General features: G+C 39.5%; 1 protein-coding gene across 7 annotated transcripts in view; it reads left to right on the forward strand.

The window, feature by feature from the left end:
• Positions 1-2,991: 2,991 nt before the first annotated feature.
• anks1b (ankyrin repeat and sterile alpha motif domain containing 1B) overlaps positions 2,992-16,844 on the forward strand; it is a 441,679-nt gene continuing 427,826 nt past the window's right edge. For 3 of the 7 annotated variants that reach the window (XM_049474289.1, XM_049474290.1, XM_007244979.4), the window contains exon 1: positions 2,993-3,487. In XM_049474289.1, the coding sequence (XP_049330246.1) occupies positions 3,354-3,487 (134 nt within the window). In that variant the 5' untranslated portion in view covers positions 2,993-3,353. Of the gene's footprint in view, positions 3,488-16,844 lie in introns of all 7 variants that reach the window. The other 4 variants (XM_015604729.3, XM_049474292.1, XM_022671674.2 and 1 more) reach the window with 2 other exon arrangements.

Raw genomic sequence — 16,844 nt, forward strand, 5'->3', positions numbered from 1 at the left:
CTTCTCAAGCCTCTCTCTCTCTTTTTCTCCCTCTTGCTCTCGTAGCATCGTACTATCTGTCCTCTGACTCACTCCACTTCATGCTGGATCCTCTATAGGCGCTCTCCCAGTGCTGCTCTGCTCTTCCACTCTGTTTATTGCCAGTTAAGGCAAATGAATGCTGCCCTTTGTGCTGCTCTTGTGTAGTTTACTCCCACAACCAAATACCACATAGTTCCTAAACAGGCTCTTGTTTCTTGTGTGTAGAGAGAGAGAGTGAGAGAGAGACTTTAGAACACAGAGGTCTAGAGAGAAAGAGTGTCACAGAGGGCAGAGAGAGAGAGAGGGAGGAGGGTCTGGAATAGATTTGGCTCATAAGATCAGGTTCTCACTCCCTCCTGGCAGGACTAGAGCTCAGTGATTCTGTCCAACACCCGGTGGGCCTGCAGCTGTCTCTCTCTCTCTCTCTCTTTCTCTCTCTCTCTTCCCCTCAGTGTTTCTCTATACCCGTATTTAAGTATCTCTCTATCTCTCTCTCTTTCTCTCTCTCTCTCTCTCTCTCTCAATTTAGTTCAATACAATTCAGGTTGGCTTTATTGGCAAGTCCTCAAAGCCTTCGCTACCTATGTTGTCTCATAAGCCAGTACCTGTGGAGGCAACATTGTGATGAAGCTACCTACAATCGAATCACATTTAAGGCACAGTTTGCGTTGATTCCAAGGCTGCCAGGATATCGACCACTACTGCCAGGTGGTAATTAAAGCAGCAGTTCTTAAGATTTTTTCTTTTAAATTGAAAGAAACTGGCAAAATATTATAATAAATGGCCTCAGTGTGCTTCTGGGACCATTCCTGCAATGCAACGTATATTCAGTCACAAAAAAAGAGTGGGTTCTGGTAGGTTCCAGAACCTTTTTCTGTTTATAGCAGCCTTTACTGTTTTACCTGAGCAATATGGTGTTGCTACTGGTGTTGATACAAGAGCTGCTGCGAACATGGAGCTATCAGAACGGTCAGCTTAGCCTTTATCTGCTCATGCATGCATTGTTAAACCAAATAAATGCAAAATTTGAACTGAAGATAAATAGCCCAACTGAATTCTCACAAAAATTCCTAGATTCATTCACTCTGAAAAGAGATGTATAGAAACTCAAGAGACCACAATAAACGTCCTAAAATCAATTTTAGCATCCTTGGTGCCATTATACACTATCACCAAAAACTTACAGACTGTCACTTTAAATTTGAATTAAAATTAAATATTAAATATTGCACTTAATATGATATGCAATGTTAATTGAAAAAATCAATAAAAATAACTTACTTTGGTACAGATTGCTGCTTGCTTCGACCATGTTGCTTTTTCTCTACAGACAAGACAGAGCTAACCCAGAGGACCATGGGATATGTGAAGCAGCGAAGGATACATCTGTGCTGCCTTCAAAAAAATCAGCAAAAGGGAGGTACCTAAGCGGGCAGTATGTGCATCAAACATGACTCAGTACTTCCCGCCTTAGAATACTGCCTGACAAGGCAGCATGTATTACGTTTCAGACACTGCCTCTGTCTGTCTCAAACCGGCCGACAGCCGACAAGTCGCTCATGACACCCAAGCTTGTCTTAAAGCATCCTATTGTTGCATATTGGTGTGTAGCAGCCTGGTCAATTAGCATCCTTGCTAATCTAGCAAACCACCTCATTAACTATTCATTATTTCTTTCTTCCACACTTAATTGCAACAGTATATGTGCACATTTACGTCATATAAGACAGAGGAAAAAGAAATACCAGTTAATGACCCTCTTTTTCAACACTGTTGAGAAGGAATAAATTGATGAAGGAACTATAAGTTCCAAGAGCAAAGGTTGGGGACCTTAGACCGCTGTGTCTATAATTGGTCAAATTAATTTGTTGGGCCAATCAGTGTAGAATCGCTTCACTGCCTCATAATTCATTTGCATAAAGCTGAGTCGCTCTGTAGCCTGCCAATGTAAATACAGTGTAATAATTACATTTTTGTTTTTTTTATGCATATCACTAGCTAGCAGCAGTTGGTATGCTGGAAATTTTATGATGTAAGTTTGTTGTAAACAATGACTGGATGGTAGGTACCTGTCACAGTGCTACCTACATCACTGCGAAAAATACAGCTGGTCATTTATTAAAAACATACCCTATGCTGGTCAAGTGTTAGTTAATGAGCTAGCCTACTAGCCTATGGTATGTTTTTTTTTTTTTCGGTTGCACAGGCAACAAGGCAGCTGTTATCCCCACTTCTAGTGTCTTCCACACCAGTGCTCTTAAACCTTGGTCAAAAAGTGGCTTTCCTGCTCCTAACTCACTGGATCCAAATAATCAGCTAATTTAAAGCCAATTGCTGAGTGTAAGTGGGTGTGTTAAACAGGAAAAGCACTAAAATATGCAATCTCATATATTGGCCATGCAGGAAGTGATGCCGAGGGCTTTAGTAGTGAGGTGAGCTCACCCCTGTTCTTCCCCCCTGTAGCCCCCTCGCCTCCTTTCTCCTTCAATGAAAACGTGAATCGCTCCTGTCACACACACACACACACACACACCAGCCGGCTCCAGTCTAAAACACACACACACTAGATCCCATTTACAGTGGGACGGCACACAGGCGCGCACGCGACATTAAAAATAGGTTACTGCAACAAAGCCAGAGAAAGGAGCCTGTACTTCCACGCCCAGCAGAGAGAGAGAGAGAGAGAGAGAGAGAGAGAGCGACAGAGTGAGAGAGAGAGCGCCTGTGAGTGTGAGAGAGATACACAGAGAGAGAGAAATAAAAAAGAGAGAGAGAGAGCATATGTGTGTGAACGAGAGAGAGAAAGAGAGAGAGAAATAAAAAAAGAGAAAGGAGAGAGAGCATGTTTGTGTGTGTGTGAAAGAGAGAGAGAAATAAAGAGAGAGCCTGTGTATGCGAGAGAGAGAGAGAGAGAGAGAGAGAGAGAGAGAGAGAGAGAGAGAGAGAGAGAGAGAGACTGTGTGTATGTGTGTGTGTGTGAGAGAGGGAGAGAGTGATGCGGGGCCGCTCGCTCGATACAACAGCTCACACACACGTTCAGACACACACACTCACAGAGGGGACAGAGAAAAGCGTGTAAGCTACACACCGTGTGTGTGTGTGTCAGAGTGTGTGTGAGACAGTGTGTGACAGAGAAAGAAAGAGAGAGAGAGAGCGAGAGCGAACATCTCTCTGAGCCATAACGGTCCGGCCGCTCGTCTCCAGGCAACCGGGCCGTTGGAGCAGCCCTGCGCCGAGCAGAGTGGCACCATGGCCGGGTAGAGGAGTACCGCCGGACGCCGCGTGTTTATTTTTCCTCAGTCGGATTTCAGAGCTTGTCCTTTGGCTCCAAGATGGGAAAAGAGCAGGAGCTCCTGGAGGCGTCGCGGACTGGGAATGTAGCCGTGGTGGAGAAGCTGCTAAGCGGCAAGAAGGGGCTGCTGGGCTCCGGCTCCAGCTCCGGCATCCAGCTGCCCGGACTGCTCAGGTAAGCCGCCCGGCTAATAACTTTTACTACCGGGAGGAGAAGAGGAGGAACAAGGGGGTCTTTCTGTGCTCTGAGACGGGGCTAGACAACAAGGGTCTCCTGGCTGGAGCCCACCGGCTGTGGGGCTTTATTATTAGGACTATAGGAGCGCATGTAGGAGCCATTGCAGTTGCTTATGCTATGCAATGTGTGGGACACACACCCACCCTCGGCATTCAGCTACAGTATAAGCTCCTCAGCGGTCCGGCGCGCACCTGCCCCGTGCTCGTGTTGCTCTGGGGGGCTGGTCTGGGGGGCTGTCTTCATATTTGATCTGAACTTGGCCTGAAGTTCTGCAAGGGTCCCACTGCCGAGTTTGCCTGGGGATGCCCTTTGAGGGAAAGTTTGTGTGTGTGTGTGTTTGTGTGTGTGTGTGTGTGTGTGTGTGTTTGTGGATGTGGTGGTTCCTAGTGGGTAACACTTTTAAACTGAACATTACTTATTTGGGATATAGAAGACTGATGATGGCCACATTTCACACTCCACAGATAACAACGCTGTCCAAGCACTAATTGACTCCCTCCACTTAATCAACAACTGATCAGCTAATTAATTAGCTAATGCAATGCAAGCTAATGCTGTTTAATTACCAGTACCAAGTTTATCACCATTTAACATTGTCCACAAGTTGGGGCTTGATGTAAGGTGATAAGGGATAGGTTAGGGTTCTAGGGGGGGACTGAGGGGGGCATTGAATATATTCAGTGGTTAGCTAATCTCTCCTAACACAGACTTAACTTGATACCCCTCTGCATGTATTTTATGAATGTTTCATTCAATATATATACACACTGTAGGAAACTCTATAATGTGTCTTTTTCTGCTGAAGACACATGCAACATTACTTCATACATCAATTTTAGCCAGTATCATTAGCTCTGGCTTTAAAAATATGACAATCAACATGCCCACCCATTATGTTCTACTGCCCCCCCAAGCAAAGCAGTCTAGAACCGGGGCTGGATACCTTCCTACAGATGAAAAGAAAAATTATTCCATATTCCATATATTCAACCATGTTTAAGGTCCTTTTTTTTTATAAAGGCCCGTCATTATAGTTGCTTATATGTTAAGACAAGTTTATACAACTGACATGATGATAATATAGGCCTAATAGCATACTAATGCATTTACACCATGCATTTAAAGAGCAATGGCCTTTTCTTTAATGAAGATTTTTAAATAGACGTAAACTAGAACATGTTTCAATAACTGCAATATGAATTTTAGCTTCGAAATAGGTTAATTACAGCATCTGTCACTGATTAACCTTGATTACAAGGCACATTACATACATAAGTTACTACATCTGCGATGGTCATTCTTGGCAGTTGTATTATATAGCCATAAACCCAAATTAAGAAATATAATGTGATCTAAATACATAGTATAATGTTCTATTTCTCATATTTTTCATTTAAACTCACCCTTCCTCTTGAATATATTAGCCTGCAACCCCCAAGCAGAGGGAAAAGCAGAAGAAGATGCCAGCTTCTGCGTCCTAAAACTTTTATGGACTGCATATGGAAGCATATTCTTGATGCTACAAGCCTCACAGAGATGTCTTTCCAGTCAGGCTCTGAGATTACAGTGTGAAAGCAGCTGCGCTCTGGGACCACATCAGCCTCCTGGAGAGACAGCTCCAGCCTGCAGGCTCTTTCAGCAGAGGGCACACAGCAGCAGCAGCAGCACAGTACCAAATACATAAAATGACAACTGTTGTGTTGTGCAGCCCAGAAGCACAGATAGATGTGAGCTGGAGGTGGAGGCTGTGGTGGGGGAGGGGTGACTGGAAACTGCATGCCTCCTTGCCTGTGTGTGTGTGGGTGTGTATCTGTGTGTCAGAGGGAGTAAGGCCAGAGAGAGGAGGCAGCAACCTTCATCCTGAAAATTTTCCCCACACTCCAGTGCCTTTTTAGTCCTGCACCTCTGCACAAAGAAGCCTCCTGGCCCCAGTCAGTCACTGTGGTTTGTTCAAGATCTAGTTAGCGTGGTTTTCTTCTTCTTCTTCTTCTGCTAAGAGCCTCTGCCAGACATTGTTGTCTGGTCTTTGTTTCTCGCCGTGCTCTGGATTCCTTGTATTCTGGGAGAGAGAGAGTGTGTGTAGGCATGCTCAGTGCATTGAGTGTGTGGTGGTTATTCAGCAGACAAGCCCATGTTACAGTACAGTGGGTGGTCTGTTTTGGTCCAATAAGACACGTGCTGCCTCCTTTCTTTCTCTCTCTCTCTCTCTCTCTCTCCGAGTCTCTCTGTCTCAATGTCTCTCTATCTCTCGCTCGACTGAAGCGGTATTTCACAATGAACGGCATCATATAGCCACCGATTAGCATTTTGCCAGCTAGGTCTGTCAAAAAATTATCATTTTGATAATGATGCACACTACAATTTGAACCTTTTAAATGGCCCATATTCTATTTTTTGTCTTGCAGTTTATTGTATTCCCCTATGATCCAGGTATAATGTTTGTGCTGTTTAATGTACCAAATACATCTCTGAGACTGATGTGTGTAAATGACCTGTGCTTTGATTGGCTGACCTTTATTAATTCAATGAGAATGGATTGGTGCATACTGCTGTGCATTTATACACTCCTCATTAAAAAATGTTGCATACAGAAAGAAGTGTTGCATTGCAATGCTGTTCAGAAAGAGGATAAAAGTAACCAGGAACAATATTAAACCAAATCAAATTTATTTATTTAGTGCTTTTTACAATTGATGTTGAACAGCTTTACAGAACAAAAATCTGGACAAAACACTAAACATATAATACAGAACAGAACCCCACACAATAAATGATTAAAAATGTAGGCTGATGTGTGTAATATTTATTGAGATACTCATACAAAAATGGGCTCTAAACATAACCTACTGCCATTCTGAGTCTCTTAATGATCGTCTGGAATAACACCATTGCAGTCTTTCGCAACGTTGACATGGACTTAAAAGCAGTTGTCATAAGGGTCTGCATTCATGTAGCCCTGTGTCATGTAGCCATCTGCCATTGGTGCTGGCATTAACAGGATGACTCCTAAAGGGTATCACTGCTCACTGTATGTCCACAATCGTGGTTGTTGGTGCACTATGCGCATGTCGGACAACAAATTGGTCCTTCAAGTTTTATCCAGAAAAAAGCGTTGGATTGCAATGCTGTTTAGAAAGAGGATTAAAGTTACCAGGAACAATAAATGATAAAAAATGTAGACTGATATGGGCAATATATATTGAAATACATTTATTGAGAAGTTCTGTCTCTCAGAGTGGGTCAGTTTGCCATGTTTGCTAAAGCAACATCTCAGATGTTCCTTCAGATCTTGTGGTAGTGGTGGTGGGTAGATCACCTGGATGTGTTGCACATGACAACAAACCGTATTTCTTGATGCGGATCACAGTGCCTTCACCAAGATAAAAAAGGAACATAACCTGCTGCCATTCTGAGTCTTTTCATAACAGTCTGGCATGACACCATTACAGTCTTTAGCATTTAGGGCAGTCGTCGTAATTGTCTGCATGCATGTAGTCTGGTGCCATGCAGCCATCTGCCAGTGGTGCTGGCATTAATAGAATGTCTCATGAAGGGTGTCACTGCTTGCAGATTGCTCTCAATAATAGCTTGGTTGGTTGACATTGCACATGTCGGACAATTCATTGGTTCTCCCTCTGTGCAGTTCTTGTAGGTCTCCTAGGTCCTTCATATAGCTGATGCCTGCCTTGTTCTATCCACTGTCACCAACAGCATGCTAGGATTGTAGAGCTAGGGTTATCCCTTAGATTCCAACTGTTTAGATTGCTTTCAGATTCTTCTCTTTGCTTGCAAATGATACTAACAACACAGCAGCAGGGATCAGAATGGAAAGCACATGTAACAGGGAGATCATATATGGTTAGTCAGGTACAGCTATAAAGCTCCTCCTTGCTGACATCATATGCACAGCTGAGCATGAAATTTGAATCATTTGCATGTCTCAGGATATCAAATCTTTCCACCAGATTTAATTTCTGTTGCTTTATTTCTTCTGTGCAACTATGTTTTGATGACATGATATGACATTTGATGATATGATAGATGATATATGACCCGTGGCCAAACATTTAATTTAAAAAGCATAGCTTATATACGAAAACAGTCTGTCTCATCATTTTCTGCTCTAATCATTTCCTGCTCATCTTCTACTTTGATGTAAATGGCCAGGCTAAACTGCTGTAAGCTTATGTATATAAATGGATTCATGGCTGTGACAAGACAATTATATCCACATGGACTGTTTAATGGGCAGCACAGTTAAATGTGTAATGAACTGCACATTTCGAAACTCTCCTATATGTTAAAACATACTATAGTCAAACTGTTATTAACCTTAGAACAATTTTGGAAACTTAATTTTCAAACTATAGCACACTTAAATAATAAATTGCACATATTAAAGGTCTTTTAAAATTATGGCTTCACAATATATCGTTTCAGCATTTTTGTCGTTCAGCATGTGTGCATATGCAATTATCACATTGCATGCTGAACAGTTTACCATGCAATGTTATCATATGCTTCTTTGATGCTCAGTACAAAAGGAACATTTTCCTTTTATTTTCTGTCAGAGGCAGACTATATTTATTTATGAATGGACAGAATAATGTATATCAAGTAGGGGTGTGTGATATGACACATTGAACATTGAATAAAAAAATGATTTAAAAAATACACTAGTGCAACAAAATGAATATAAAATGTTGTTTGACGACATCATTGCATTCAATATGATATGACATCCCTAATTAAGATTTCAATCACCAGATTGTAACAGAAGTCAATGATTAAACATGTCATGATACTAATAATGCACTCCATATATTTAGAATTAAAGTAAAGTAAATGATACTGGACAGATATAGTCTATGTCTAGTAGATATATAATGGGAAATTAAAACAGTGTGAATTTTTTTCTGTTGTTTCATATGGCCCTAAAATATTATCACGATACTTCAGTGTATTTTTGTGATAACGATTTTTTGGGGATATTATTGCATAATATATGATATGGCACACCCATAAAACCAAGGAATAATGTGTTCTTTGAGCAGCAATTCAAAAAATTCATTTAACTATGTTCACATTACATTGATCAATTCCGATTTTTTTGCTCAGATCGGATTTGGTTATCTTGACGGTGTTCATTCACAAATGTAAGGTGACCTGTATCTGTGTGTAATGTGAACAAATCTGTCCCTGAAACACCTCACATGCGCACATTGATACGTCTATAAATGTTGCCTTTTTCAACACCAACAAAAAAACTCATATTTGGAAGAAGTTCATACAGCCATAAACAAATCAGATCTGAGCCACATTCAGATTTGAGTCACTTCATCCTGGTAATGTGGATGTAGCCTGAAGACAGTGGTAAAAAAAAAACTTAAATTAATTAAAATTTTCTTTTTGACTTGTATAATTTATTTTTCTACAACTTTTCACAAACAGCATGCATATTTGTCTGGTAAAAAAATAGGAATTTATTAATATTGCACTATACAATATAACTTTATGCCACTCCTGATGCAAAAATTCCAGCAGTTCAGCTTGGTTTGATAGCTTGTGATCATCCATCTTCCTCTTGATTATATTCCAGAGGTTTTCAATTTGGTAAAATCAAAGAAACTCATCATTTTAAGTCGTCTCTTATTTTGTACCAGAGCTAAATATTGCAAAAAAGAAAGAAAATGTATTGCAATGTCAGTTTTTTCCAATATTGTGCAGCCCGAACTGAAATCTTTTGATATTTTGTGACTATCATGCAAATGAGGCTATAAAGAATATCCATTCATCTTGGACCTTGTTAACATGTTTGGTTTATCTATTCATATAACCTAAAGAGAGGGAGCTCATTGAGGCCTAAGGAGGATTCCCTCGGCCTTGCTTAATCGAGTGTGTATGTGTGTGGGCGTGTGAAAGGTCAGGGGTCATGTACTCCTGGAATTTGAGATTGTGAGTTATTCCCACCTTGAGGCCACTGACGGGTTGCGCAGGAAATACCAAAGCTGTGAATCATTTGTTTAAAAACGATGTGATCACACATATATACACACACATACACACAGTCGCAGAAGCACGGGATCCACTGCACCACTGTTGATGTGCTGCCATGGAATCAATACCTTGTGCCCTCATAGTCCTAATGGATCGTCCCATCAATAACGTGAGGGGGAAGCCGCATGACTGTGCACCGTGTCCTGTATCAGTAACGCTCACTGACAAGCTGCTCTATCACTTCACATTCATTTCCAACAGTAATAAAACTGAGTGACATGCTGAGGAGAATGGCCCGTGGTTACATAATCATGCAGATGAGTTTACATTGATGTAAGATACATATTTTTGCATGCTAATGACACTAGCTAAATAACAGGGGGAGCCTCATGTCTGTTACCCCATTTTCTGCACTGTAAGATGCACTTAAAATCCTTTCATTTTCCCAAAAATCGTCAGTGCACCTTATAATCTGGTTCACCTTATGTATGAATTTTACCAGTCAAATGGTAAGGACCAGTAGAGCCACTCCACTGAAGTGCAGCATTATACAGGAGTTTCAGTGAAGTTTTTCCAGCACCAATGCTGGAGTATTAGAATTAGCCGCTAACCGCGCTAGCTCCTTTACCGGTCAAAGGTGAGTATTATCAGACTGTATCCTGCTGCTAACCCCGGTTAGTACTGAGACTGGAGCAGTATTAGCATTATCCATTAACTGTGCTAAGTGCTAGCTCTTTCAACATTCAGAGGTAAGTATTATCAGCCCATAGCCTGCATATTTACCATGTTAAAACAAGCTATCAGGGACAGACCACTAGCTAATATCGTCCTGGGTTATCTGAACAATCAGGATTCCTCAGTTTGACTTTCAAAGGAGAGTTTTTTTTTTAATTACAGTTTTTAAATTAGGTTTGAGGCGCTTAACCCATCGGCGAGACATGCTGAAGTGCACCTTATAGGGCGGAAAACACGATAACTTGTTTTAGCTGTATCCAATTACACACTTTCATAACATCGGAATTTGAAGTATATAGATTAAACATTGAACATACAACATAGAACAGAGTTCTATGTACATACAAAACATACAGAGTGGTGGAACAAACTACCTTCCACTACCAGATCAGGAGAATTTCTCGCTATCTTTAAGAAACTCCTGAAGACAGAGCTCTTCAAAGAGCACTTACTCTCCTAACACCTCTAACACACTAACTACTTCTAACTTCATTTCCTTCTTCCCCTCCTTCACTCCTCTATCCCATTATCTCCCTTTGACCTCCTTTAGGCCCTATATAAAGATGTTTTACCTTTAACTTCTATTATTTTTTGTACTTCACTTTGGACTAAAGCATCTGCCAAATGTAATGTAATGTAGAACTCCCAGTTAAAAACTCACTCAAGAGGAAGAAACCTTGGGAGGAACTAAGGCTCACATGTACCTTGTACTATCACATGTACTATTGAGGCTAAAATATAAGATGGGACCCATCCTCCTCTGGCCTGAGGAGCTTATAAGTGAATGTTTAAAAGTCATTATACATATACATAAGTCTAATATTATATTCAGGTGAATAGCCACACTAGCAATGAAAGCAGTTAGAAAATTCCTTCAGTTGAATTCATATAAACTTTGATGTAATCGGTAGTAAGGAGTGAGCAACTAGCCTGAGGCAGGTGGCAAAAACTGGACAGTGGGCAGCTGATCTGTGGTGGGTGACCTGATGGTGGAACATCTATCGATATCAGTTTGACAGTCAATAATAATATATTGACTGGTAAACTGTATTCTCTGGAATGATGATACTTTTGGGATGAGTTGATGTTCAAATAAAAAAACTAAATAAAAAAAAGGTGGCAAAATTTTCATAATATAGCCTGGCAATGTAGGGGGTTCAGTTTGGGACAAATTCTCCAGTCTAAATAGACAAGCCAGTAGTCAGTTTGTCAGTTGTGCTTTATCAAAGAGCACAAAACTGGATTAGATATACTGTGGAAAGTGGCCTGTGATGCGTCAGGTCTCGGGTTCAAATCTCGTTTGATTAAAGCGAGCTGCGCTGGTGACGTGACCCAGATGAACGTCAGCTGATGTGTGGCAGCCTTGATGGCTGCTGTAGAGAAGGGAAGGTCAGAGGGAGGTAACAGAGTGCAGTTAAATATCGACTGTGAGTGTTAGCTGTCATACGGAAGCTCACTCCCTCAAAGATAAGAGTGCTGTTTCATGCAACGAAGGGTTTGAATCTAAAGCTTAGTTTCATCTATCAAAAATCTGAGACTAGCTTTTGAAAATGAACAGCCAGATGGCTGAGTATAAAAGTCTGCATACTTAACTTCAGACTGGCTAGACAGCATGAAACATTGGGAAGGATTAGGGCTCATGATATCAATAAAATGCCATATTGCGATTATATTGTTACATATTGTGATTGCTAGATGACTTAAAACACATTATTGAACATTAGTGTTTCACAAAATTAAACTGTATATTATAAAACACATAGTTGGATAACACTTATAAAATAGTCATCATCTGTAGTATTTTGGAGGATATATAACTTGAGTTGTGTTCTCTTATAGCAATAAAACAGCACAGTGGGGAATATAAATAATAAGCTGTATAAACAGTACTTTGTATTGGTATAAAGTAAAATATGAAATAAACAGTTAGAGATAGCAAATAGTATCTCAATTTAACAATGGATTTATCTGTTTTTCTCTAATTTAACATGTTTAAGTTGGTAAAGATCAGGTAACTTGCTAGCTTTGAACAGATATGCCAACAGCACGCTAATTTGCTATGCATAAAAAACCTAATTTATTCCTGTCTGCGGAATGTATTGTTCAAATGCTCATCAATTTCAAAGCCCAGTCTCAAACAAAGTGGCATGCTTGATGATGGATAATCATAATGGACATCAATGTTATGGCAATATATTTGGAATAAAGTGCGTGTACAACGCTAGGGGTGTGCCATATTGTATCATACACAATAATATCACCAACATTTTTGAATATCGTGAACAATATTATACCTTGACATATGGTGCCATCACCTACCTCTGATTATCACATCAAGGTATTACTTTTTGCTGTTTTTATCAAAAAGAAAAATTCACACAGTTCACATTTCCCATTTAAATCTACTAGAGACAGATAATATTCAATCAGTATCATTTATTTTACTTTAGTCCTGGATATATGGAGATATGTGGAGTGCATTATTAGTATCATGACACTCTGGATCATTGACTTCTGTTACAAATCTGATCAAATATTATTGTATGCAATAATAAAATGTCAATTTTATTTTGTTGCAGTAGTGTATTTTTGAAATGTTTTTTTTTAATTCAGTGTTTTGTCATATTGCCAAGAGTATCACTATCACAAAAATACCATGAAATATCACAATAATATTTTAAGGCCATATTGCCCACCCCTATACCTCACACAAATAAGAATTTTGTGAACAGGTTTTATTTTAAATAATATTTTTGGTAGGCAACACTGATAATAGATCAGATACATACAGAGTCCAAATACACTGTTTATTCACCAGACTTAATATTTGCAGCTTTCTGTAGCTACCAAAAACATTTTTTTTATTTGGCCATTCTTCTTGGCAGAATGACATTCTTTGGTTTCCTGACAAAATACAGTCTACACATTTTTATTGGGTTGAGGGCAGGACTTGGGGAAGGCTTTTCCAAAAGCTTAATATTTAGCTGTCTTTATCCATTCCACAGCCAGCTTCTAAAATGTGTTTGGGGCCTTGTCCTGTTATTCTGAAGAATGCTGAGGTATAACTTCTCCATTATTTCATTCATTTGCAGTGTAAAAGTTCCACAGTATATTGCTACCTGCGCCATGGTTAACAGTTGGTACAGTATTTTTGGGGTTGAATTCCTGACCTTTACTTCGCCAAATATCTTGGCTTCATCGGACCATAAAACTATCCTTCAAAAGGCTTTTTCTTTGTCCATGTTGTCAGCAGCAACCTTTAGTCGAACTTGAAGGTGTTGTTTTTGGAGCTGGGGCTTCTTTCTTGGACAGCAGCCTGACTCGCTTTACTGTAGACAGTGACACTGCTGTTGCAACAGCTTATACTTCTACCAAATGACTCTGTAGGCAAGCTTAAAAATGTTTTAAGTAAAATATTATTTGACAATTTAATAGCAAACAATATCTTTGAAAAGTAAACATTAAAAATGTTATGTTTTCAAGTCTGGGTTTAGACCCCCTCATAAGCCCAGGCCTTATGGCATGTGGACCCTCGCAGATTTTGCCATGCATATTAGGCAGGAGCAGATCCCGCCCCCTGGGCAACTGGATGAAACCTAAGGTAAAACATCAGCATCTGCATCAGCAGTAAATCAGAGTGTGTGAGTAGAGTTCTTTTAAAACATGAGGAAGTTGGTGATTGGCCAGTTTAGAAGTGATGTAGCATGAGAGTCTCCTGGTGGAACTTTTGCTGGAGCTTTGATTTGCGTCAACTTAAGTTTGAACCGATTATTTTGAAATGCGTAGATGTTTATTAATGGCTCCAAAGCTTCCTGACTTGTGTAAATATACAATTATCTGTCCCTGATCTGCACTGAGCTTGCGATTATGATTAAGAATTAATATATTACTTTATTGCTCTTTGTAAATCCCAGAACTGTCACCATTGCTGGCAGTATGTAAACAGAATACAGCACATTCTGCACCACAGTGCAGTTATAGTTCAGCCTGTGCTCTAGAGATAAGCATTGAGCTTTGGGGTACAGGGATTTTTTCCCCAGATTATTCTCTCGCTCAGATGAAAGGGAAAGTGTTTGCTGCTTCTCGCATATGATTTAAATGGTCCTGCAAGTCATGGCTAGTCACTTGTGTACAAATACTCAGTCAGGGGCTTATTTACCTTTGATCTGCGGTGTCAGAGCCGTGTCCAGGCTTTATTTTAGCAAGAAACACTTCTGTATGCATACACCAAAGACACATACTGCAGATCTCAAGCCAACATATTTATGCATATAACTTCTATATAGCTGCACAGTATGTTTCAATATAAATCTGATATGGATATGAATAATATGAAAGTCACAAAAAATGTTTACAGACTAAGTACTCCTCAAACGGACATCTGTATTTTTAAAATGCTGTAAAATTAAGCTTACATAAGCTAACTTATGTAATGTCAGTCAATGATAGATGCTGTAAAAATGTATATTTAAAAATATCAGAAATGTGTTGTCACACCCTTGCTCTGTTGCCCTGTGTTTCTTCGTTTCCCAGTGTGTTCCCCAGTAATTTTCCAGTCACGTGTGTGTAATTTGTGGCTCCGCCCCCTCGTTACCTGTTTCCCCAGGTGTGTGCTTCCTGTGTGTATGTATAGTCCTCCTGTGTCAGTGTTTCCTGATCGGTCTTTGCACCTTCCCCTGTTGTTTTGTCGTTCTGCATTTATCCTCATTTATAGCCATAGTTCATTGCTCTTTGTTTTTCTGTTTATTTCTTGTTTATTCCCTTGTCCAGTTTAGTTATTTTCTGTCTAGTCTTTGTTTGTTTGTTTTTGTTTACTCTATCTCTCGTTTGTTCCTTGTTTGTTTCTTTTTTTATTTGTTATTTATTCAATAAAATCTGTCTTACCTGCGTTTACGTCCGCCTCCTGCCTGCTGTTCCTGACATGTGTGTATAAATAGCCTTATTGAACTTTATTAAAACATTTTACATTGGATCATAAATTGACATTTAATTATTTTCCAACCCCACATCTAACTGAAAATAATAATAAGAATAAGAAAAAGAAGAAATAATGCTCAGTGACACGTTTTACCCCAAATTTATTTAAATAGCCAAGACTTCTTTGCCTTTTTACCTTTGCATTGGAACTCTAATGAGCCTAATGTAGCTATTTTGTGAAGTAATAAAACCTTATAAGCACCAATTACCATCATGCAAACTGCCAGGCTAAATCAGTACCCATTTGCTTCCAGACTCATGGAGTAGCTCCAGTGCAACATTAAAGATGCAAACTTCAGGCACATTACAGCCTGGCTTGTCTTGGCTGATCAGCTATATTGGGTCTAAAGGCCAAATTGTATGAACTGGAAATTTCGCCAAACGCATGCTGTAAGTATTAGATAGCAAATCACAGAAGTGAAGCTACCAGCTTGCAAAGCCATAATAGATCATTATAACGCCTCCAAGCCAACACGAAGCAAATCCAGGTGCAATTCTATTCAGCTCCTTCTGTGGAAATGAACAAGGATCCAAATACATGAGCCAAATTGGACTCACATCCCCCCAGTTCAGCTGTGGAAACTGGCTTAACCTCTTAAACTCTACAGGACTGCTAGCAGTTCCAACATTCCACATGGCTTTAACACCAGTGCAAATATGCAAATGTATTCAGCACCCCATTCCAATGACAAATCTTAAACAGGAAACAGACATATATGCTTCAGCAAATGTATATTTATTTATTAAGTTTTTCTTAAAATGTTGTCTAGTTTAGTTCTTTCAGTTTAGTCATTTTCTCCCACTAGCCCGAGGAATCCTTGTAACGCAATATGTTACCAGTGCTAAGTCACAAAAAAGAAACCAACCTTTTTTTTAATTAAATGATTAAATATATTATTTTTATTATTACTGTATTATTGGCAGTATATGACTTCTTTATGCCACTAACATATTGAATATTATAGCATAATAATTACACCAATTTAAGGATCCATAAATAGGTCATTAATAATAATTTGTACTGCCTGCCAAAAGTTTGCAGCACATTGGTAAATGCTATTAAATAAACATTATTTGCTTGAATGTTACATCATGTCTCACATTCTGCATTGTGCTTGGAGGCCCCATTATTGATGCACTGGTCATACTGGAGTGACTGGCTAAAAAATTGATGACTTTCGTTCTTATGTAAACAAACACGCAGTTAAACACAATGGGAAATATTGAGGTCAGCAAAAATGATTGAGGTCATAACCATAAATTGCATGATATGTCAATAAACCAATTATCCTGGCAGGGCTCAAAGTACCTGAAGAAGAACCTTAACTGTCAATTCTGTTACATTGGCTAACAGACTGCTGCTGCATTGGCTAGCATAGCGCTGAAAGATGGGAGGACTTTTGTTATGTCTTAATCTTTCTCCAGTATATTAACAGATTAGTCTTATTTTCACTTACAAAAGCAACACATCATTTATTGTTAGAATAAGTTGGTAATGATGGTAACACATGTTGAAAGGTCAGGTTTATATAAGTATAATTGGGAAGTTCACATATCTAAACTCTATGCACACATTCCAGTTTTA

Source organism: Astyanax mexicanus, chromosome 2 (assembly GCF_023375975.1).
Source record: "Astyanax mexicanus isolate ESR-SI-001 chromosome 2, AstMex3_surface, whole genome shotgun sequence".
NCBI classification, from domain to species: domain Eukaryota; kingdom Metazoa; phylum Chordata; class Actinopteri; order Characiformes; family Acestrorhamphidae; genus Astyanax; species Astyanax mexicanus.